The sequence below is a fragment of the Pelmatolapia mariae genome, linkage group LG1 (genome assembly GCF_036321145.2).
Source record: "Pelmatolapia mariae isolate MD_Pm_ZW linkage group LG1, Pm_UMD_F_2, whole genome shotgun sequence".
Lineage (NCBI taxonomy): Eukaryota > Metazoa > Chordata > Actinopteri > Cichliformes > Cichlidae > Pelmatolapia > Pelmatolapia mariae.
Genome location: NC_086227.1, coordinates 21,563,863 through 21,588,204, shown reverse-complemented (window position 1 = coordinate 21,588,204; position 24,342 = coordinate 21,563,863). Strand labels below are relative to the sequence as shown.

Below are 24,342 nucleotides of genomic sequence, written 5' to 3'. Positions count from 1 at the left end.
ACTCACGTCACTACCCACAGCTCGTGACCATAGGTGAGGTTAGGGACGTAGACCGACTAGTAAATTGAGAGCTTCTCTTTGACGCTCAGCTCGCTCTTCACCACGACTGATCGGTACAGTGTCCGCATCACTGCAGGGGCAGCACCAATCCATCTGCATTTCCCGTGCGTAAAATAAATAAATATATAAATAAAATAAAATAATCCCTGGACTGTCCTGCAGTTGCACACATTTTTTGACAAAATTCACCTACTCACCTCATTGTATTGCCATTGACTTTAACATTTAACATGCTGACTGATGCTTGAAGTGTCTGAGATGCAGCTTTTAGGTTTTAGCTGTTTCTCTGAGCATTAAACTCTGACCACTGTGAAGAAACCTACACACTGCTCAGTGCTCACTTCTCCTCTCCCAGGAATACCTTGGTGTGAGCTTCATGTGCAGCTCTCTGTCGCACCTTCGCACCTCTACAGCAGACAATTGCCCAAACACTCATTAGTTATCTCTGTTTTTATAGATAAACTTTTAACAAGTTGTTCCTATCACCATGTTAGTCTGTCTGCCCTGGTTAAATGGTAAATGGACTGGTTCTTATACAGCAGTTTTCTACTTCACTAGTGCATTAAAATAACTGTATACACTTTATTATTTTTTTCTACATCCAAGTGCTTTTCTATCTAACATTCACACACATTTGCACTCCAATGAATGAATCGGGTTTGGTAACTTTGGGTTTTGTATCTTGTGTTAGTTTAACTCCTGCAGGAAACTGATGAATTGATGAATCTCAGGCATGCAGGCTGTTTAAACACTGATGCTCATCACAGGAAATGATGTGAGGAAGATCCCAAAAGCTATAGAGGCACAGTTTCCCCAGATGTTCTCTGTTGTTGTCTGGTTTCTGAAATGGGAGAAATAATAATAATGAGCAGAAACAATGAGACCACAGGACATTAGAGATTGGAAATCCCATTTGGATGCAGCTGTCATCTGTGTGAACCACGTTTGTATCTTTTCAGTGGAATTTAAAGAACAGCTCCACCTTTATGACAGTTAATGTGACAAATCCATGTTTATTAACCAAAGTAACGTCATCACTGATATCATTTCTAGAGGCCGCTGAAAAGTCGGAAATGCTGCACCCTCCCCATAATTCCCTCTTTCCCGCAGTGCTACATCCTTAAAGTACACTTGTAGCTGTACCAAATGACAAGAGGATGATTATTTTTATTATTATTACACACTCCTAACACTAACTCTAACACAGGTTTCAAACGTATAGCCAAATAGGCTTTACAGTTAAAGTTATTCAAAGAAGCAGGCATGTTCAGCAAAGTTTGTTTGCCAATTAATATTTTATTGTTTGTTTAGGAAAAACTTTCTGTGCCAATTTGCCTATGTTTTGTGTTTTTTGCGTTGTGGGAGGAAAACCGGAGTACCCGGGGAAAACCTTTTCTTTCTTTTCTTTTTTTCTCGGTCTCATCCTCACCTTACTTGGACCTGAAGAGCCAGAAATGTTTTTTTCTTTTTTTTCTGTTGCTCGACGAGGTTTCTGTTTCTCTCCTCCAATTGTTCCACTTCTTGTGCGACTGTTACCTTCTCCTCTTGAATTTTGTTACACTTTTCCTGGAGCTGGTCAGAACTCTTCCACTGATGCTTGGAGCTTTTCTTTAAGGTTGTTGTATTTCTGAATTTGCTCTTTGCGCTCTGACTGCACGTTTTTGGTCTGCAGTCCTTTATTCTTTGTCATCAATACTGCATTATTAAGCAGCTGTTCTAGCTTGTCCTTTTGAATGTCTCCATTTTGCTTCACCTGTTCCTCGTACAGGCGCACCAATTCTTCATGTTTTTGCTCAGATTGGGCTTTTTTCCTGGAGCAGTTCAAACTTTCTGCTCTCTGCTTCTTTGTGGTCCTTTTCAAGCTGTGTATACCTTTCCTCCCATTCCATCTTTTCTTTGACTATTTCATCATTTCTGGCCTCCAGTTCTTTGAGCTTTTTTGCCAGTTCTTTGTAGTCTTCCACTTGTTTTGTTTTCTCCTGTTTCTGCATTTCTATTCTGCAGCTTTTGGTTCTTCAGCTCAAAGTCTTGACATTTCTCCTGCAGTTGTTGTTTGGCTTCCATGTGTTTGTTTAGCTGATATTGCTAGTAGTCATTTTCAATTTCAGTTATCAAGTGGACATCTTTCAGCTTTTCTTCCAGCTCTGCCACTTTCAGATGCATCTTTCTCTCCATTATTTCATATTTGTGCTGCTACAGCCCTATACAATCACCCGCTCTCTCAGGTCAGCTGATCACCTGTTCCTGAATGTACCCAGGACTGAGCGTAAACTTAGAGGAGATCGTGCTTTTGCTGTAGCAGCTTCAAAACTGTGGAACAATCTGCCTTTAGAGATTAGACAGGCCTCTTCTCTGCCTGTTTTTAAATCAATTCTAAAAACCCATCAGTTCACCCTGGTCTTTGACACCACATGAGATGTTGGTTTTTTACTTGACTGTAGTGAGCTGATGATGTTGATTTTAGTGAGATGTTGGCCTTTATTTTAGTTGTTTTTGTTGATTCTATGATGTTTTATGTTGTTTTTTTTTATATAGGACTGTTTTAATTTTAATTCTTATGTAATATGTGTTTAACTTTTTTTTTTTTTTTAACTTTTATTCTATTGTTCTTAACTTATTTATTGTACAGCACTTTGGTCCTATGCTGGCTATTTCAAAGTGCTTTATAAATAAAGTTGGATTGGATTGGAGTGTAACTAGATTCTGTCTTCTATCTTAGCGATAAGACGAGTGGAAATCCTTCTTGGATACTAGTTGAAAACGTGTAAAAATGCTTCTTCTCAGTACATCTTCGCAGGAGAAGTTTAGTGAAAGTTTGACGGACACAAAAACACTGAGGGTCAGACTGAACGCGGGTTCTCTATAAGCATTTTTTCTGATAGTTTGATGGCTCTTTGATCTCAGTGAGTTTGCAATGTAATTGGCTTATTCATACCACGTGAGATTAATGAGTCATCCAGTCATTGACCTAATGTGTTTAACTATTAGAGGTAAGCCACATGCTTTGCGAAAGTATGAAGAAAGTTTCCCTCTGTGTCATGAATGATGAAGAATGCCAAACTCCCGCGCTACTCACCAGACACCTGCTTCAGATGTCATCAGTCCATTCAATGGGCGTTATTAGCAGAAATCAGCCCCATAGATATGGGCCAGTAGGGCCTTCTACACCTGCTAGTTTGCTCAGAAGGGTGTTCAGATCATCATTCAGATGGAGGATCCTTAACAGGAGTCAGTGTGTACGGTTAAGACCATTTAAATGGACAGCATTAACAAAGTGACTATGAAAAGTCCATCCATCCATCCATTCGCTTCCGCTTATCCTTTCCAGGGTCGCGGGGGGTGCTGGAGCCTATCCCAGCTGTCATAGGGCGAGAGGCAGGGTACACCCTGGACAAGTTGCCAGTCTGTCGCAGGGCTAACACACAGAGACAGACAACCAGTTCCACTCACATTCACTCCCGTATTTACACCTATGGGCAATTTAGATTGATCAATTAACCTGTCCCCACTAACTGGATGTCTTTGGACTGTGGGAGGAAGCCGGAGTACCCGGGGAGAACCGATGCAAACACAGGGAGAACATGCAAACTCCACACAGAAAGGTGGTGGAATTGAACTCAGGACCTTCTTGCTGTGCGGCAACAGTGCTAACCACTGTGAAAAGTCAATAATGTTAATTCAGTTGTCTGGAGTAATAGAACGATGAAGAGACGGTGGTGTTTCCTGAGAAGAGGTACTAGGAGTCACAAAGGGCACAAGTCAATCTCACCACCTTCACTTCCTGACTGATGCTCTTCTGCACTGTACAAAGGAAATCAACTGACCAAGGTTTGTCTGGTGCTGTGTTATGAAATATATATTGTACATCTTCTATGCTTACAGATATTGTTTTCTTGACAGAGGCTCTGCAGAGGTTAGACAAAGCAGAGAAGATTACAATTCTGATCTGTTCTCATTTCAGGCAGCAGATAAACCTTCCACAGCTAAAGAAGATACAGGGAAGAAAGACACGTTTTTGGGAATTATGGGGAAGGTGCAGCATTTCTGACTTTTCAGCAGCCTCTAGAAGTGATATCAGTAATGACATTAATTTGGTTGATAAACATAGATTTGTCCCATTAGCTGATTTCCAATTTCTGATGTCCTGTGGTCTCATTGCTTCTGCTGATTGTTATTATTTCTCCCATTTCAGAATCCAGACAACAACAGAGAACATCTGGGGAAACTGTGCCTCTATAGTTTTTGGGATCTTCCTCACATCATTTCCTGTGACTTCCTTGTTGCTGTGTCTGTCTCTTTCTTTACCAGTGTCAGTGCTCACTGATGAGTTCCAGCCTCAGTGTTTAATCAGCCTACATGCCTGAGATTCATCCATTCATCAGCTTCCTGCAGGACTTAAACCTCGACTCTACTCATCACGCTGTGACAGATTTTCCATTAACATGTTACTAACACAGCTGCCTTTCATCTTAACCCTGGGTTAACCCTGCATTTTCTGTGTTTCAAAGGTATATCACTTCTTACCAGCACATATCATAACTTATACTGCCAAATTAGCCGGGTCTTGGGCAGGTGATGTTTGAGATAAGGCACTAACAGGTATGAAATCACGGTCTACTGATCAATCAGTTCTCTGGAAAACAGCATCACCATTCCTGCAAGAACATGTCAACTCTTTTTGTTTCCTCATTGAGCATGAGTAATAAAATATTATTTTGTTTACCTACTGGTTAAAAACAGTTTTACAACAGTTCTATTTCCATAAACGTTAATATGACTCTAATATAGAGCACCCAAGAGTGTTGCCAGAAGATACAAAGTTGGAGAAAATAGCTGGTGAACAGACTTTTCAAATCAGTCTAATAGAGAAATTCAAAAATTATGGAGAGAATTAGGGGATAAGGTAGCTCATGAGGTAGAGGAGGTCAGGTGGAAGGTTGGTGGTTAGATCCCAAAGTGACTTTGGGTAAGAAACCGAACCATTCATAGGAGAGCAAATGTGTGTGAATGTTAGATAGAAAAGCACTTAGATGTACAAAAAAATACTTTAAGTTATATTTGCCAATGCTTTATATTATGAAAATGAACTTTTAAGCAGTTTGTATAAGCTAAATGCTTATGCAACCTGTTGCAAGAGCTTGGTCTGCACAGCTGGCAATAAGTCGGACTTGTTTCCGGTGGGTGTTGGACTCCGTCAGGGACAGGGACAAATTCCCGCCCCAAGTGGAGGAGTTTAAGTATCTCGGGGTCTTGTTCACAAGTGACGGGAGCTCGACAGATGGACTGGTGCTGCGGCTGCAGTGATGCAGACGCCGTATCAGTCTGTCGTGGTGAAGAGACAGCTGAGAGTAAAAGACAAGCTCTCAATGTACCGGTCGGTCTACATCCTTAACCTCACCTGTGGTCATGATCTGTGGGTAGTGACTAAAAGAATGAGATCACGGAAATAAGCGGCGGAAATGAGCTTTCTCTGAAGGGTGATGAGTTCGGCCATCCAGGAGGTGGGTGGGGAGAGGGAGGTCTGGGCTTCTCTGCTTAGGCTGTTTCCCCGCAAACCGGCTCGGGATAAGCAGATGGATGGATGGATGGACTTTTAAGCAATAAAAATATACTTTTACATCATTTTATAGATTATATAATTTACTTCCATCTAGAAAGTTAGCACATATTTCATTCGTGTTTGTATTTGGTGGAATCAATGTAAAAACAAAAATGAAAAGTAAAAATCTAATAAAATAATCATTATGTACATTAAAATGTAAAAAAATAAATAAAGATGTGTCACACATTGCCCTTAAATCTTTCCATATGACTGGGTAGCATTACTAATTTAATTAGTATTCTTTCTTTTTTTGCTTGACTGCATTTTGATCATTAATTATGTGCACTATTCGGCTTCTTCAGTAGGATTTTAACTTTTAGGCAAGTAAAAAGTCTAAATAAAATTTGACACTTTGCCAAGCAATTATCCAATAACAAAGGTTTTGTTTAAGACTACCAACATTTAAACACCCGCTTTGGATATTTGAATGTTGGTAGTCTTGAGGTAGCAAGCCTAACTCAGTGAGAGTCACACAAGTCAGTCATGACAAACGTAAACCCCTCGATTTCCAGGGGTACAATCGTTGTGAGATTAGTTTTGACAGTAATAAATTTGTTAATACTTTTAGCTAAATTTTGTATCCATAAATGTAAGTTTACTAATAAAACAGCATATTTCTGTCATTTTCTTAAGGATGTGGAATTGTACATCCAATCAGTATCAGACTCCACCAACAAAAAGGCTCTTAAAACAATATATGTATGTGAATTTTTGCGTGTATTCATATAATTATTTTTTTTACCCCTGGTTTTGTGAGTTCATGTTCTATTCTTTTGTATACTTCATCTGTTCGTATGTTGTATACTCACTGTTTGTCCAATAAAGTTCATTTAGAAAAAAAAAAGAAGAGGCAAGCATTAAAAAAAAAAAAAAAAGACAAGCTTTGATAGACATTGCTTTCTTGGGCTCGCCACAAAACGTCCTGCAAAAATAAATGAATATATAAAAAAGAAGTCACACAATAAAATAAATAATATAGTCTTGTCTTCAATTTTCTTTCAAAAAAGTCTCCCTTGAAATGACTAATTTTGTTTAAGAGCTATTAAAACAAAAACAACAACACGCACAAAAAAATCACTCTGACCCAAGAAACTGACAAAATATGTCTTCATCTCAAAGTTTTCCACAAACAGAACTGCAAAATGGGCTTATTGTCAGGTCAAATGTGTTAAATCCACAGAAATCCACATTGCCCACTGATGTGGCAGTAACAAGCAATATGTCAACTAACCCCGGTCTAGCGTACCAGTGGAAACCCTCTCAAAAAGAAACGTGAGACGTGGTAGTTTTCTTTCTATTTCAAAAACAGGCCAAAAGATGGCGCAACGCACTTTTAAAAATAAACCTATATCTGTCCTTGCCGCCTATTTTAAGACTGATGCGCTCTTTTTTCAAATGGTTTGCTCACAGGTTTTGTCCACGGTGCTGTGGTTTTGCACATTTCCTGCTGACAAGCTGCAAAACGTGACCCACAGTGTTGACTAAGTGGAGTTTCTGGCGCCTTGTAGTCTCGTGTAAAAAGAGGATCTTCCACCCCAATAACTTTGTGATATTTACAGGTTTAGTTAGATGTGTTTATTTAGTGTAGTTGGATCTTCCTCAGTAATAATGACTTAATCATCTTTTTAAATAAAAGTATTTTTGACTCATGCTCGTGTGCCACAGTTTATTTACGTTGGTAATCCTTTAATATTCAGGGGTGGATCCAGTGTGTTGTGCGGGCAGCTCTCACCTGCTTTCTGCGCACACAGCAGGTGGTCGGCGGAGTGGTGCCCTTCCCTGAGAAAGTGTAGATTAAACAGCAGCCACAGGCGCTGTGCCCACATGGGATGTGTCCCTCGTTAGAGCACCGCCCCATAATCGCTGGACGCAGCTGCACAGAAACTACTGCCTGTCAGTCTGAGTGAGGACGCACTTTACTTTCCACAGCAGTCCCGCAGCTCGATTAACCGAAGGCTCAGGCAGAAAGGCGAGCTTGGTAAGTTCTGCACAAGGTAAGTTCTGCTCTTTCACGCTGTGTACGTTTCTGATGTTATTAGTGCCAGCTGTGGGAGGTGTGCCCGTGAGACACCTGATAGAAGTTTTTGATCCTGTTAAGCAACGAGATCAAAGTTAGCAGTTATTACACCGGGAATGAATGACAGGCACGCTGTAAGCGAGAAATCCAGGATTCATTCCAGTCATTACTTTGTTTGCTGTTTCGTAGGTGGAATAATTACTGATTTATCCACGATGACTGTTTCTCATGTCATTGGAGCTTTCTGAACTGGTGCCAAAAACTGAAGCGTGATCATATCGCCTCCAGGTTGAAGGCTGCCTGAGAGCAGTCAGACATCTGACAGAGGCTCGTCCCTATTCCCTGATAACAAAAAAGGTTATCTGCACTTCGCCCAGCCTACTTTTGTTTTGTTTTGTTTTGTTTGTTTTTGGTGTTGTTGTGCTACTGTAAGCCATAAATCTTGTGTGAGTGCCTGTGTAGTGTGCCAGCCTGTCAAACATGACTCCAGGGAGCTTTATTTAAAACCCGGAATGAGATCTTTTCTATGCATCGAAGTTCAAAAAGGTAAAGCTGCCGGTTAGTTAACCCTTCCTCTCACAACCACCTACTCAGTGGCTTCTAGACTCTAAATACCACCTCAGCCTTTATTTCTTTTGAGCTGCACACCGACATACGTTGCATAATAAAGAAAGGTGCGGTGTTGGCAGCCTTTACAGGCCGGCTACTAAAAAGAAGCTCAATGAGAGGCAGAAGCCACCTGTTAATGTTTTGCAGTGTAACTACAAGTTAATACACAGCTGGACCTTGGATCCAGCAGGTCTTCCTGATGAAGCAGGAAAAAGCCCTTCAGGCTGGACTAATTTGTTTATCCTTCTTCCATGTGTTTCAACATACTGCACGAGCTCACCGCCTGGTATGTTTCATATGGCTTGGGAGATGATTCATGAGACACAGTTTTCTGGAAGCTCGAAAGAGTCATACAAATAGCGGTAGCGCTCCTTCCTAGTGCTGTGTGAGCAATCATTTCCTGTGTAGTTTAAGAATATGAAGTTTAGATACAGCTTATGTTTGCCCATCGAACTGTGAGAATGAAAGATTATTCTCCAGCATTGAAAGAGTGTTTTTTTGTTTGTTTGTTTGTTTTAATCCCTGCTGGACTTCGTATTTTATAGTGAACAACCTTTTTCTGCATCACCATCGAAGTGCGAGCGCATAATTCTCCTCTCGCTCGAATTTCCCCTTCATTTAACTTTTTTTTGGCTTCATGCATTATGATGTAAAATGCTTTGGAAGTCACAGTAAACTGTATATTCTTGCCTCAGTGGCTTTGACGCTCGTGCGCCAAACATGGTGAGCAATGACAGATTCATCTGTGATTCCTGGTTGTCTCCTTTTAGCACTGACGTGTACTGTACATCTGAAAGAATACACAAACATCAGGCAGCAATAGGGCTGTACGTCAGATTCTGGAACCATTGTAACACATGAGGAACCAGTGCGACAAACTGACTGGTGAAACAGAAGCATACAAACGTCCCCATTTGTAAACTGCCACTTTACTGTTGGCAAAATGTCGAGGGGGAAAAATGAGTGTGACAGGGTTCAGTAGCTTACATCTGCAAATTCCCATGGCAGCATTTCATTTTTAGTTTGTAATTACCAGCTTTACTGGAGTTTAACCTAACAACAGTCCTTGGAGGTTCAGTGAGTGCAGAAAGCTGCACAGCCCCCTTGACTCATGGTGCCAACTGAGGAACTACAGTTTTATGGTCCTTATGAAGGATCTAACAGAAACGTTATTTAATAGAGCAAAGTCTGTCTTTAGTTTCAGGATAGTTATCAGGGTTTTAAGACCTTTGCCTGACAAAACAGGTAAATTTTATATATGCACAGTGGGTGGCATGGTTGTGTGATGGTCAGCACTAGTAAGCACTAGTAATCACCTTACAGTAAGAAGAGCCTGAGTTTAAATCCACTGGCCTGCTGGAGTGTTTGAGTGTTACACCTGCATGCGCTCCCTGTCTGTTTCCTGCGTTAAAGGTTAAAGGCCAGCTGTGGCTCATGCTCGGTGATCAGAAGGCTGGTGGTTCAATTCTTGATTCCTCCACTCTGCATGCCAAAGTATTCTTGGGCAAGATGTATCTACTGGAGTGTAAGTGTGTGTGACTGTTAGACAGTGGGAAGGAAAAACTCCCTTTAACAGGAAAAGCCAGGCTCACCGAGGGCCAGCCATCTGCGATGACAGGTTGGGCTGAGGGAAGGAAGACAGCACAAAAAACCTGCTCTGGAAGAGAGATTAATAACTAATGATTAAATGAGAAGTGGTGTGAAGCACATAGTGGGTGAAGAAGGTGAGTGAACACGAAACATTTAGTGCATTGTGGGAAGCCCCTGGCAGCCTAGGCCTATTGCAGCGAACTAAGGGAGGATTCAGGGTCATCTGATCAGGGTCATGGTCAAGGTCAAGTTGTTCTTCATATGATAAGTGTTGCTTGAGTTCAGCTGTTTTAGACTTGGAAGTAGGTGAAGTTGTAATAAAAAAAACCCATCTGATCTGAAATATGTGTATCCTCAGATGACAAACATCTAACAAATGAAAACTTTAATTTTAGTCTTTTTAATGTTTGATAGAGGCCGCAAGGATCTTTGGGGTGGAACAGGGTTGGTGAGCAGTTTCTAGATCTTTGCAACAGGGGCTTATCTTGCAGGTGGTGTGGAGGCACCCAGGTGAAAAATATGAAGTCAGGCTGAGTTGAAGGGAAATTTGCCCCCTGCTCACTTAACGAGTTGCCACAGTGGATGGCTTTCCTCCATTCCTTTTTTAAAAAAATTGTTTCGTTCCTTTTTTAGTATTAATGATTGGTGAACCTGTGGGACTTTTGAATCATATTCATGATTGTGAAGGTCGTGATTGTGCTAATACATTTCACAGTTCATGATGTTTCGACCCAGTTCTGCCTCTGAAACAGTGTTTGTTGCTTGGTTAGGATTAGGTTAGATGGTTACAGTCATCAAGACATCTACTTGTGAGCTTGTCGAGTATCAAAATTGCTGAATGTCTTTGTGAACTGAATTGTTAAAGATATGTGAGGTACAGTAAAAACAATGAGTTTCACACAGCCTGATACACTGACCCAGAGTGGAAGCTTGTAGTCATTATTGCCAGGGAGGTGTTGTAAACTTTCTCCTTCCTCTTTGCAATATGTTTCCTTCCTTGTTCCACAGCATAAAAAACAGGCGCATGTGTCCAGGCATCAGCTACACTAAAAGGGACAGGAGCTCTGGGAGATAGGTGCGGCCCGTTGTTCTGCGTGGCCTGCTGCTTAATCATCGGCGCCATGGCTAAAGTTCCCATTTGACTGGTAGGAGTCATCTCTGCCACTTCAGGTCAGCTTAAAATAGGACAGCAAACAAACACATTTCTGCTTCCCCGTTTCTACATTGCAACATTGGCACATATCGCATATAAACACAGTTAAGTTGGAGCCACTGAAGGACCGACACAGCTGTAGTGATTTTACTCCAGGACATCATTAACAGGTATTCTATGACAGCACAGAGGCAAATTTAAAAATTTGTTATCCCTAAAAACCGTAGAGGTGGAATTTTACAGCTGCTGACTCCATCCAAGCTTTGATCTGCACAGGAAACCAGGCGTACTCCACAGGAAGAGTCTGGACAAGTGGCATCTCAGGGAGATTGGGCACTTTGTTGCTGCAGTGCATCACCTGAAGCGTTAGCCTGATGGCACCGAACTCTGACTCTTATTGGGTTGAACTTTGTGCAATTTTGTGGGGTTTTTTTGGAGCTAATCTAGTTTACAGAGTCTCTTGTTTACAAGTTTTTGCCTGTGACGATGTCCTTTCGTATCATGTGCTGTTTTCTTTTGCAACATGACACTTGTCTATTCCAAGACTAGCTTTCATGATTGCTGGCGTACAGAAGCTGCTGTTCCTGCCAGGCAGTGATACACGGCTGTCCAAACCTTTAATGTGCCTCTCTGTGGCGTGAAGGGTCCAAGTTCACTGATGTGTAATGTTAGGTTGTCGTGAGTCAGTTTATTGGTTTATTAAGGAGGCTGTAGGGACTTCTAATAACGTGTAGGTAGATGTAATAATTGCTCCTGTAAATTGTTGGTGTCAGTGCGACTCCTGATAAATCATTCTCTAATAGAGCCATGTGGAGAACACGCCTTGCAGGTCAAATGGGCCTCCAGAAAGCAGCCCCGAAGCTTCACAAGTCTGCTCCCGTTTGAGTGAATTTAGACTTTTCCCCCTCTGAAGTTGACTGATGTATACTGTGATCTGTCAGTCTTTCTACCTATCTCATGACAAATCTTCCTTTGTTTTGGCAATGCTGCCCGAACACGCAGCCAGATTTCTGAGAGCTGAGATAATACTGTGGAGCTTTGGGGCCTGGTGGAGGGCAGAGCCCACAGAATGAAGTCCACATGAGTGCAATGTTTTCAGAGGCAAGCTGCCTGCTTATCAGGTCTACAGAGGGTTCCTTCCTGGTTTTCTTCAATCCAGTCTGTAATTACTGTTGCTGGCTGACGGCACTACAGTATGTGCATTTCCCAGCACTCCCAATGTTTTCCTTGTGTTGTCAGCTTCCTATTGTATCCTGATAGCCAGAAGCTCCGTGCTCTGCAGAAACAAATGAAGACAGTGCATTGACACTTGATCCAGTTTCTTACATTGTATTGCCTTTAGGTTTAAAGCACAACCGTTTTCACATGGTGTTGTTCAATCACTGATTGTCTTACACTCAGTGAGTTAAGAGTATCTCTTAGGGATAAAAATGTTGATATTCTGTACTTATTTACTGTCAGACTCCTGTGGAATCTGCCACTGAATTGATCTTTTTAACAAGCTTTGCCTGTGTAGCTAAAACCCAGCTATAGCTCGCTCTTTGACCTCCAAACAGTCTGCACTAGAGTCGGAATGATGTATCAGTCCACTGTTATTATTGGCTGATGTTTGCCTTTTGGAGATTTTTTGCTATCTGAGTGTTTTTTACAGCATATATTGCAGAAAAAAAGTGAAATGATGTCATAGCATAATACTCTCAGCACTTAGCAGATCCTGTCTTTCTCTCAACCATCAAGTTAGCTAATGTATCTTAATAGGTTACTGTTCCTGTTAATAATTTTACATGTAAAAAGAAAAAAGGCTTTGAAAAAACATATGACCTAATACTGTTGCACATGTTCAGAGGATATCCGTCCACTTATGACCACTAATCACAGATTGTGGTCGGCTAGATCATTCACTGTAGGAAAAGAATGAGGTTAAATGTTACTCACTGCTCGCTCGCTGGTTTAAAGTGGAAGTTGGAATATTTGACTGTAAATCAAACCTCCTTGATGACTTTGTTGGTGGGAGCACTGATGTCTATTTTACTTCGTATTGCCGTTTCCTGGGCATGACGTAGAGCTAGATCTACCAATCGGAAGCTTGGTAGTTCAGTCCACGGCTCTGGGTCTATGTTTGCTTTTATAGAGTCTAAAAGTGCGATATGAAGACCAAAAATGTCATAAATGGTTTAAAATTGTTTTCTTATCAATTTTTGACATAGTCTATTAAATAGTTTTCGAATTTAACATCATAGTTGAGTGTTTCTTAGTCTTAGACTAGCTAGTTAGTCTACTCCCCCCCCCCCCCCCCCCCCCGTTTAGTCGACTATGAAATTAATTGCCAGGAACATCCCTAGTGTGCAGATGTTTGTTTTTTTTATCTGAGTGGAGGTCTTGTCATTGAGAAACTGATACTGCAAACCTCAGCACCACTAGGCAGAGGTGGGAAGTAACGAAGTACAAATACTTGATTACTGTGCTTAAGTAGAATTTTTATGTCTCTGTATTTTACTTGAGTAGTCATTTTTCTGACAACTGTTTACTTTCACGCCTTATGTTTTCAAAATGGGCTTGTTTATTTTGCTTTAAGTCATTTGAGGGAAGCTATTAATTCCTCACTGCGGGCCATTAAACATCAAACCGATGCGAGCCTAAACAGCAACACAGGAAAGAAAATCCTGTTCGCCTATTAGTCACCAGGGGATGTCACATAAAGATAGATGAAAGAGCCAAAATGGCGTGGCATAGTCATGGGTTAAAGTGGGCCGGTGTTTTTATTTATTTACTTATTTTGCGCAACATTATTATTAGTTTTGTATTCACGCTTTTGTTTAGTTGAAAGGATTTATGTTCGAAGCCTTGTAGTTTTCTCATGGTGGTTTTGAACGTTTGTTTTCCTTGCATTCTTTGTTCATTTACCTCATGTGGTATATACACATCCACCCAAAGTCTATAACATCAACATGCAGATCATTTAAACTGCCAGTTCAACTAAACAGACTCATCAAATCAATGAAGCCAAAGCAAACAGAAGTCAGCTGACTTAAAGTAAAGAAAAAGGGTTGCCAGTAGGGAAAATAGTGGCCAGCATGAACGCCATATCTATGAAAAATGTAGAGAGAAAATTGATTCAACTGAATAATAATGAGAAGACAAACAGACTGACACCATAAAGTCACAAGTAAATGAATCGTTGTTGCTCCCCCCCCCCCCCCTCTTTGGTGCCATTTTTCCTTTTCCAGATATACAGGTATACAAAGGCCATACTACATAGTGTACAAAATTTTTATTTATGCCTCTTTTTAAAAAATGATTTCTGGCTTTGCTAGTAACAAATTAACATGTTCCTGAGGGCCACAGACAAAGAAAGTATATATCTTATAGAGTAGTGTAGGAGGACATGTTTAAAGATTTAAAGATTTTTGTTGTGTAGGTGTTGCAGGTACGCTTTCACATTCCTAAGATTCCTCCTTTATCATACTGAAAACTGATACCTGGCAGTGTCTCTCAAAGACACGTCAGTGCTTTCATTTTATATGTAGGACACTCAGTTGCATGCTCATCCTTATGCAGGAATGAGATAAAATGTTCTCACAGTACTGTGAAAAACAAAGTACATCGCATGATTCAGTAGCTTGAAAAATCACATTTAGCACCAAGAATCTAAAATAATCGTTTACTGTAGGATTGTGTCATTCTGTCAATTTATTGTGGAGGAATTTTGTCCCACTTTTCTTTACAAGAATCTGCCAAATCAAATATGGAGAGCTACCTCCCATATGGAAAAGATATATATAAATCTTATGAAGTTTGTATCTGTCTTGTGTGAAACTTGTATGAAAAGCATACAAGAGTGAAAACAGATATAAGATCCCTTGAAAAATTATATAATGAAACTTGTATGTTTTGGATACTTACTAAAACAATATATGAAAGTAATGAGAAAGTGGCCACTTTCATGAGTAAATCATGTAAGTTTTTACTATTTCTTTTCCATATGGGCTGCTCCAGTGACCCCTATTGAACATGAGACCAGTGTGCTTGGGATCATCGTCCTCTTTCATGACCTAGTTTAGGCCAAGCTTAGCTGTTGGTCTTACATTTGATTCTCGAACAAGTTGTTATATATGTCAGGGTGGGCTCAATAACGCTAAGGTCCTGTGGCTGCAAAAAAACAAAACAAAACAAGCCTAAATCATCACCCCTCCACCACTTTGGTTGACAGTTGGTATGAGGTGTTTGTGCTGATATGTTGTGTTTGGTTTTTCCCAGATGTGGTGCTGGGCATTATGGTCAAACATCTTCACTTTGGTCTGGTCTGACCAAAGGAGATTCTTCCAGAAGTCTTGTGGTTTGTTCAGATGCAACTTTGCAAACCTAAGCTGTGCTTGCAAGTTCTTTTTTAAGAGAAAAGAGCCTTTCTCTTGGCCACTGTTCCAAACAAGCATTACTTGTTCAGAACTTTTTTTTTTTTTTTTTACAGCAAAATGATTGCACATCACAGACAATTTATCAGATATTAGTACTTCCTGGATTGATAATTAAAACAAACAAACCAAAGCTATTTCTATATAAAAACCAGCCTTTTTACAATTATCACTGCCCTTGATCGTCTCAGGACTAAGGTAGTTTCACTTAATTATACTCCTTTCTAAACACACAGGAAACTTAAACCTACATGCAATCAAAATCTCCAATCCTATTAAGCATTATATGGTTCGACATATGGCGTGTATGGCGTGTGTGCATGTGCGTTCAGTCTGCTTCATCTGTCATTAGTTATATTTTTTACAGCTGCTTTGCGGATTCACTGTGTCGGCCCACAAGTGACTTTCCATTCTGTCAGGCAGGGATGGTGAAGTCATAGGACTCTGCCAGAGACAACGCAGTTAGAGTGTTGAGCATCGACTTGGCTCTGAAGACAGTAAGTGGTACCTTTTCATTAGTCCTCACAGGCTCCTAAAGCAGATGGTTCCAATAAGGGTGCCTGTTTTACCACTTTGCTTAGACTGTAATGTGAATACATAAATGCAGTAAACATCTCTTTGACTGAGCCGTCCACCAAAGGCATGAGAGCTTATTGAACACTCACCAAAGTTTAGAGTAAAATGATGTCATTGCATAGAGAAAATACAGCAACAGACAATAGTGATGACAATGGAAATTTCTTTTGTTCATTTTGTGGTATAACTTAGCAGCCCAAAAGATTATTTTAACGCAAATGTCAAAGAAAATGACTAAATACAGGCTATGGAAGACATTACACAAGCTTAAAAAACCCATGAATATACAGCAATATTCCAATCACAGTCTCCTGCCATGCATGTAGGATTAAAGCTTGTGTATTATAAATCACGCTCATCGTAGTTCTTGCTTGTCAGTTGTTGACAATTAAGAGTAGATTTCCCAAAAATCTGTGGAGGTGGTCCTGCGAGTTGTGGCTGGTGAAGCCAGAGGGCTAGCAGTGTGAGTGTTGAACTCATGCTGATGGAGCAGTTCAGGGCTCTTCTAGCCACGTGGCAAAGGAATGCCAGCTCACTGAGTGAGGCTGGATGTTTGCTGTGAAGGCCTCAGAGGTCTATGAGATTTACTGACAGGACAGGAGCTGTTTGAAGCACACACAATGGTATGCTTCTTTTCAATTGGTTTGATAATGTTCCCTTTCCCAGCCGGTTTCTAAAGTGTAAAACAACACCGACAGGAGCAGCAAAACAGGATGCAAACACAGGGCCAAACAGGATCTTTTGCAAATGAATATGTTAATTTTAGCCTGGGGACACTGTTGTTGCTCTGGTAGCAACATTCAAAATCTCACCACATTCAAAACACAATCAAAACTGTCCTGACCCAGGATTCAATGGTCGTTGAATGTGAGTAAATTTCACTGCTTGCTTGTTATTGTTGTTGTTTTTTATTTATTCTTTTAATTTCGTTTCTGACTTAAGCTCCCTACGACAGTCGCGCTCATGTAGGCACGTGGGCCGGTGGATTTGATAGTAAGACTGTATTATTGTGGAGCTCTGGCCAAGTCTTGCACTTGTAGACTGACCTCTTTTCAAACCATGCCTATGTCCCTCCATTAGACATTAAAATACCAAAGGCAGACTTCGCCCAAAACTCACGGAAGCTGTGGTCTCCACCCAAGTAAGCCCACACATGCTTAATGCAGACATTTTTCAAATTTCGCTTTGATGTTGAGCCCCTGGCACAGACTTTTCTGGCGTGGTTTTCAAAATGCTTGATGGTTGTTTGGGAGAAAGAGAGAAGTGAAGTTTTTTTTGATTCTGTCAGTTCAGCTCTGTGATGACATGAGCATGTGTTAGTAACAATTACTTTCACACGCAGGCGCATAATGAATACAAATATCTAGTACAAAGTGGGCTGTTAAGCGTGCATACCTAATCACATCTATCAGCCTATGTTAGTCTAATGTTTCCTTACAGTGAATTTCAAGGACCTCTTTCTTCCTTCCAAAAACACTGTCTGTTTTTTTTAGTGGAGTGAAAAATACCACAAGATAAATAAAGTGTTGTGCAAAAGTCTTGAGCCGCCCCTCATTTCTCTATAATTTGTTTTCAAGGAACCAGACTTTGTTTTACTATTTTTTAAGGAGCTTTGAACAATAGTTCTCCAGGATTACTGAAGGACTTTCATAGTTTTCGATTAAACCGGAAAAATGGAGGATACAAGAAGAAGTGACAGGCCTAAAAACTATCTACAGCAGATGAACTGTATTTGAAAGTCATGCCCTAAAGAAATAGGGAAAAAGTCTGATCAGATGGGAGGTCAGGCAAGAGGTCCAACAGTGAGTGTTCACAGCCATCTGTAACACCTGATGGATGCTCTGTCATGTTTGTGGCTGGATTTCAGCCAGTGGTACTGGGAATCTTGTCAAAATTGATGGAATTACGAACACAACATCAGATGTTGATCCACCATGCAGTAACATCGGGAAAGTAACTGATTGGCAAAGGTGGATCCCAAAAACAGTGCCAATACAGTAAAAGCAAACCCAAATAGAAAAACACACAATGGAACACTATCAGTCATGGATTGGCCTCCCCACAACCCAGACCCCAACATTACTGAAGCAGTGTGGGATCATTAGACAAAGAACAAAAAAAAAAAAAAAGCAGCTAACACCCAAAGAAGAGCCTTGGATGTCCTTCAAGAAGCCAGGAGAACTATTCCTGAAGTCTACTACTAAAGAAATTACAAGATGGCTTGCCTAAGACAGTTCAGTTCAGTTTTATTTATATAATGCCAAATCGCAACAACAGTTGGCTCAAGGTGCTTTATAATGTAAGGTTTAGACCCTACAATACTGCAGAGAAGCCCCCAACAATCATGAGCCCCCAACAACCATGAGTAACAAGGAAGAAGACTCTGGCATAACCAGTCTTAGGGAAGGGCAGCCATCTAAAGATAGTCAAATATTGATTTTCCAGATTGTTACAACTATTTAATCTCTGTTTTTCACCTGATATGCTACATTTATGTTGACATGTTTTAACAAAACGCTGCACCTTCACTTTATTGTGTTATTATTTTAGGGAATGGAGCCCATGATGGGCTTCATTGGTGTTTGATATATAAATGCTAGTTACTCAATTTAAAACTGGCTATGATGGAAATATTTTCTTTATTCTTGTATCAAAATGAATCCCAGTCAAAAACATGCTACAGTTTTAGATAACGCTCAAATATCTACAATGTTACATTATTTTCTTGTCAATGTTCTTGTGTAGAATTGAAACTTTTCTTCATCGCAAATCTGTCAAACACACTTGAAGCTGCTGAAAAGTTTGACTCTTTGTTGTACCAGGACGTACTACACAAAACCACAAAGACCTCAATTTACAGGCTCCCATGGTTATGCCTCTATAAAGCACGAGTAGTAAATATGCTCCAACAGCTGCCCGATGTTGACAGACTGGCTCATTCTACTTCTGTGCTCGGTTTTCTCTCTAGTGTTTGTCTCAAATCCTCCTATGTGCTTGAAATTTTATCTTGTTGATGTGGGTGTAAGCTTACTGTGTTTCAAAATGCCTGTTGACTTAGTGTGGAGTGGTACTGACTGTCCTGTAATTTAAAGCAATTCGTTATGGTAAGCCGGAGTCATGCAGTAGATAGAATCCAGCTGTGTTGTCAACCTACCTTAAAATACTTCAGCGTTTTAGTTTACAAACCCTTTAAAGAGCTCGATGTAACATAAGGAAAATGCTTAGTTTAGTCATTCTAATAACAGAATATGGAAAAACGTGATTTGCCTAAAGCAACCTATGAGAGACTCTTTGCCATAAGATGACGTCAGGCTCTTATGTGTCTTGCCTCCTCAGACGGGGCATGATGGTGCGGGCCAAGCTGAGGGTGTAGCCACATCTGGCAGAGACCGCTGAACTAAGCAGGCGCCTCAGTACACCAGACCATCTACTGCAGCTGGGAAGATGGGAGAGACAGAGGAGGAGAGGGACAATGTAGGGAAGCTGTTTGAGAACTTCATCCAGGCCTCGACCTGCAAAGGAGCCCTTCAGGCCTTTAACGTCCTCTGCAGATGCCAGAACCTCGACCCCGCAGAGCACAGCACCTTCTACAACAGTCTGAAGGCGAAGGTTACTTCCTGGAAAGCAAAAGCGCTTTGGAGTAAGCTCGACAAGAGGATGTCCCATAAGGAGTACAGAAAAGGCCAAGCCTGTGCAGGCACTAAGGTTGGTTTGATTACATCTTTGTGCATCTACTCTACACACTGCAAAAATGTCATATGAGGTGTTGACATGATATATTCTGTTTATATTTATCAACTACTCTCCACAGCCCCATAAATTCTTTGATTATTTCCTGGAGTGACCTGATGGCTGAGCGATTAGTGTTCATAACACTCCCAGAGGGCCCCACCTATGCTGCAGTTCATTCCCCTGGTCTTTTCCCCCAAATTTCCTGTTCTTGTCTCTATCACATCTCTCTAAAACCAGAAAAAAATCAGTTAAAAACAATGTATTCTCTAGCTTCAGAAGGACAAGAGGCATTTCTAATCTGGTTTAGGACAGTTCTGTTGATGTGTTGTTTCTGCGGCCATGTTGCTATTTTTAAAAAGTCTCCTTGTTAGTGGTTTCAAGGATCCTTTACCCCAGACTGTAGAGTCTACTGCATGACAGCAGCTGTTTTGTTGGGGTTTTTTATAGAAGAAACAGCGATAGACGTCATCTTTTTCACACCGTTTTTATTTGCTTGACAAAACCTTTCAGTAGCCAGCTTTCATATTTTGACTCTAAGCTTCGCTCTTGAGTTTAGTGGCCGAAATAAAGCTGGTTAAAAACAGTAAAGCTGGGAAAATGTTTAGTCTGATGGGGTTTCTATCTCAAGCATGTATCTCTCAGTTTATTCTCGGTATGCGCAGAAAGCTAACAATGTGTTGATTGGCCTGAAAGTCTAAAAATGATCACAAAACTTGGTTCATGCATCATTAAAGTTGATGTTTTATGATTTAGGAAGTATCTTTATGGCTTCATCTCACATGACTCCTTTTTAATTTTACCTCAGTTCAGGGGCAGTCTCACTGAGACCCTGCTAAAGTGCTCTACAGAGTGCCATAGCTCAAGTAGTCTTTATTTTAACCTCTACTTGCCCAGACACTTACTCCTTCACTCCTTTAACAGCTCTCAACAGACGGGGCAGGAAATGCTTTCTGCTGCAGACAGGTGTTATATGACAAAACTGGAATAAATACATCCTGAAATTTTCACAAAGACAGATCAGCCAGCAGAAAAAAATATACATTGCATGCATTTGCATTTTATTACTATTAAAGACAAGGAACAAACCAAGAAGACAGCTGTGTGTTGCTTTTTTTGACCGTCATGTAAAGATTCAGTCCTATTCAGACAGCAGATTAAACGTGCAATAAGAGCGCTATTCAGGGGGTAGTCTTAAACTGCATGATGAAAAAACAACTTGCAAAAGGGACAAAAGAGCCATAAAAAAGGGTGTGTGTACAGTATCCTGTGTATGCGGGCGTGGGGGCAGTAAAGGTGATGACGGAAAGTAGAAAAACCCGGAGGAGTGTGATTACCTTGCAGCCATCAGCAGGGCTCAGATTGAGAGAGAGCTTTTTTTTATTGCCCAGAAAAGCAGACAGCATCAGTCAGCAAGTGTGATTATTTGGCCCCAGCGTTACTAAAATTGGGCTCGTCCCAAAGGGTTGGAGCCAAGCCCGGGTTGTTATTGAAAATGTGTTTTTAAAATGTGAGCCCAGTTTTACTCGTTCTGCCTGATTTAAACCGGCGCCCAAACAGGTAATAAGAAGGAAAAAATATTTTTTGAAGAAAGCGTGACCCTTAAACTTCTGAGCCAAAACTGTTAATTCTGACAATCCACAGAGTTGTGTTATAAAATTTAGACGCTTAGCCAGTGAGTGGTGCGTAGTGAATTTGGATTTGTGAATTTGTGATTGTGCAAAAGCCAGAGATTTAATGAGCCGGGTACATGTGCACATTGTTTTAATTACTCACGGGCCAGGCGGTCTGCCGTTACGTGATTAAAAGCGTCTCCTCTGAGAACCGCGAGGTAACGAGTCATTTTTATGACAGCTCAGCTCTTTAACGCTGACAGATGTGATATCACTCAGCACCTCTTCGTCTTCTTATTGCTGCTGTAGCAGTAACTTTCTTTTAAAGGATGTAATGTCATCTGGGTTTTATTACCGGACACAGCTGGCTGAGGTGACATGTGGCTGTAGCTTGTGTCTTTTTCGTGAAGTTTTACTGCCTACAACAGAATGAATCTTTTCATAATAAAGATGAGTGATGTCAAAGTCATTTTACATTGTGTGCTGCATACGGCTCACTGTGATCTTAAGTGGGCCAGATCAGTGAAACTCCCCTTTCTGTCATTGTCAAGAAGTACACATTTAATCTCTGTGATATCTCAATATAAGAAAAAGAAGTGCAGTTTCAACATTATGACTCAGTTTATCTACATGCTAAAGAAATCCAGCTGTGGTAAATGAAATCTGTCAGCCTGACTTGAAATGTAAGAAGTTCTGGTAGCTCATCGCCCAGAATTTCCTGTAATTATAAAGCAGAAAGTTTTTGTTGAGATATATATATATATATATATATATATATATATATATATATATATATATATATATATATATATATATATATATATATATATATATATATATATAGACCAAAGCTATAGTTGATAGTGAAAAAAACAGGAACTTTTCAGTCATGTAATTGTTTATCTGTTAGTTAACTACTTTGGCTGTGCAGGAGGTTGTTATCAGCAGGAGAAGCTGTAAAACTTATGAAAGTACTGTCAAAAGTCCGAAATTCATGCCCTTCTTCACATCTTCCAATGCTGTCCAGTGGGCCAGATTGTAGTCTTCGGCAGGCCAATTCGGGCCCCCGGGCCTCAAGTTTGACATCCTAATATAGACAAAGACATTTTCAGTGCGCCTCACAGATCTTTTTTTTATAATGTAGACGAGGCATTCGCAGAGTATTTTATTGCATCAGGTTATTACACCTGATTTTTAACACATTTAGGAGTTTTTCTTGTAGCTTTTCTTCAGTTTTACATTCCTAACTGCATTGTGCGTATACATGACCTTCTTTTCCCCTGACTCTGCCGGCGCATTAGCATCACCTGCACATCAGAGAAATCACCTGGAAACTTTTACATGTTTCTTTTTCTTCTTTTACATGAGTTTTGCATTGTCTGTGAGCGCACGCAGGAAAATAAACAAAACCAGAGTCACCGCCTCGCTTTCGTATGTCTGCTTCAAACAGTCAAATTGCGCTTTGTAATCATCTCCCTCTATGCTTCCTTTTTTTTATGTTATTACCTGCATTAGTGTGGTATTTTGTCATGAGCATGGAAATTATTGCACTTTGAGAGGTCAAATTCACCATAAATTTTGACCAACAAAATCAAATTAGTTAATGCTCGAGTCCAAATGTTTGTGCCACATTTTTTAAAAAAAAACAACAAAAACCTTCAAGCTTGTTCGTGAGAAATCATGCTCCCAATAAAGGGATGGTCAGATGGACAACAGCAATACAAAATTCCTCTGTGACTGTGACACTAAAAAGTCACAAAATATAAAATGCTGCTAGAGGTCCAAAACTCCAACGGGTGCCTGTATTATCTTCAGGTGACTTTCATTAATCTGCTTTTCCCCTAATAAAAGGAGCAACTGTAAATCTTTTGGCATGTTGTGCTCTGACCAAACAGCCTTACCAGTAGGAGCGGTAATCCAGCGTAACGGTTCAGGGCTTGTTCGTGTGGGTTTACCTTAAGAGGTCATTCATTTCAATATGCAAAAATTGTGTGGCTGGTTTTAACCCTATAAAACCTAAACTATGAGATAATTGCCAAAAAATTATGTTTTTTTTTTCTGTTTTAACTTCTGACAAATAAAAAAAAAAAATCAGTTTTATTTTTGAGTTTTCGTTTCTATAATTTTTTTTATATATTTGGCTTTTTTTTTGCAACTTATAGCTCAAGAATTATTAGTTAAAATGTATTGTGCAATTTTTCAGGGGTTTGGGGAAAAGAACTTGCACTGATGATGCAGAAGTGTCAAAATGCTGGTGGCTCCGTAGTGTAGTGGGTTACAGATTTGCCTAAGGAGTGAAAGATCCACAGGAGACACAGATCCCTTTGGGGTTGCATTAAAAAAAAGAAAAAAAAATCTGTCAAGTCAAACATTTGTCACTATCTGTTGTGGTGATCCACTGTGAGTGATGGAGCAGCTGGAAGTTGCTTTATCTTAGAAATGTAAATGTTTGCTCTGTTTCCTTAACCTCCTGAGTCCTGTGTCCTCATATATCAAGATTACATTTAGCCTTTTTGGCACCTCATCTTTTGTACTGCTCAATAGAGTGTTTGAGGCTTTGTAAACAATTGTGACTTTATTGTGTTATGCTGTAAAATAAGCCTTTTGTCCCCATATGAGGACATAATACTTTGTGTATAAAAGAAATTCTTAGTTTTTACTTATCAGTTCCAAACAATCACATATTTAAGTGAAAAAAATACCAAATGAAAGTTCAAGTCTCTGGAGGTTAAATATGATGATGACGTGAATTGTTTAGAGGTCTGAGTTTTGGGGGGGAAAAAAGCAAAATCAAAACACTAACTTTTGCTCTGTGATTGCTATTTTCTACTGTTTTGATCCTATAAAAATGAGTTGACAATATAATGTGAAGATGAATAAATAACCTCCTGATTCTCTCCCGATGACAGAGCAGAGGCCTCTTGGCTATGCTGTGCGTTCACACCAAACTGTGAGTTTATCACCAGACCAACTGGGCTCGG

At 40.2% G+C, this 24,342-nt stretch overlaps 1 protein-coding gene across 1 annotated transcript in view; it reads left to right on the top strand.

Moving 5' to 3' along the window:
* Window positions 1-7,572: 7,572 nt before the first annotated feature.
* The window catches only part of mical2a (microtubule associated monooxygenase, calponin and LIM domain containing 2a), a 38,834-nt gene continuing 22,064 nt past the window's right edge, over window positions 7,573-24,342 (top strand). Inside the window, exons 1-2 of the mRNA XM_063496462.1 lie at window positions 7,573-7,656; window positions 19,356-19,724. Of these exons, the coding sequence (XP_063352532.1) occupies window positions 19,464-19,724 (261 nt within the window). The 5' untranslated portion in view covers window positions 7,573-7,656; window positions 19,356-19,463. The remainder of the gene's footprint in view (window positions 7,657-19,355; window positions 19,725-24,342) is intronic.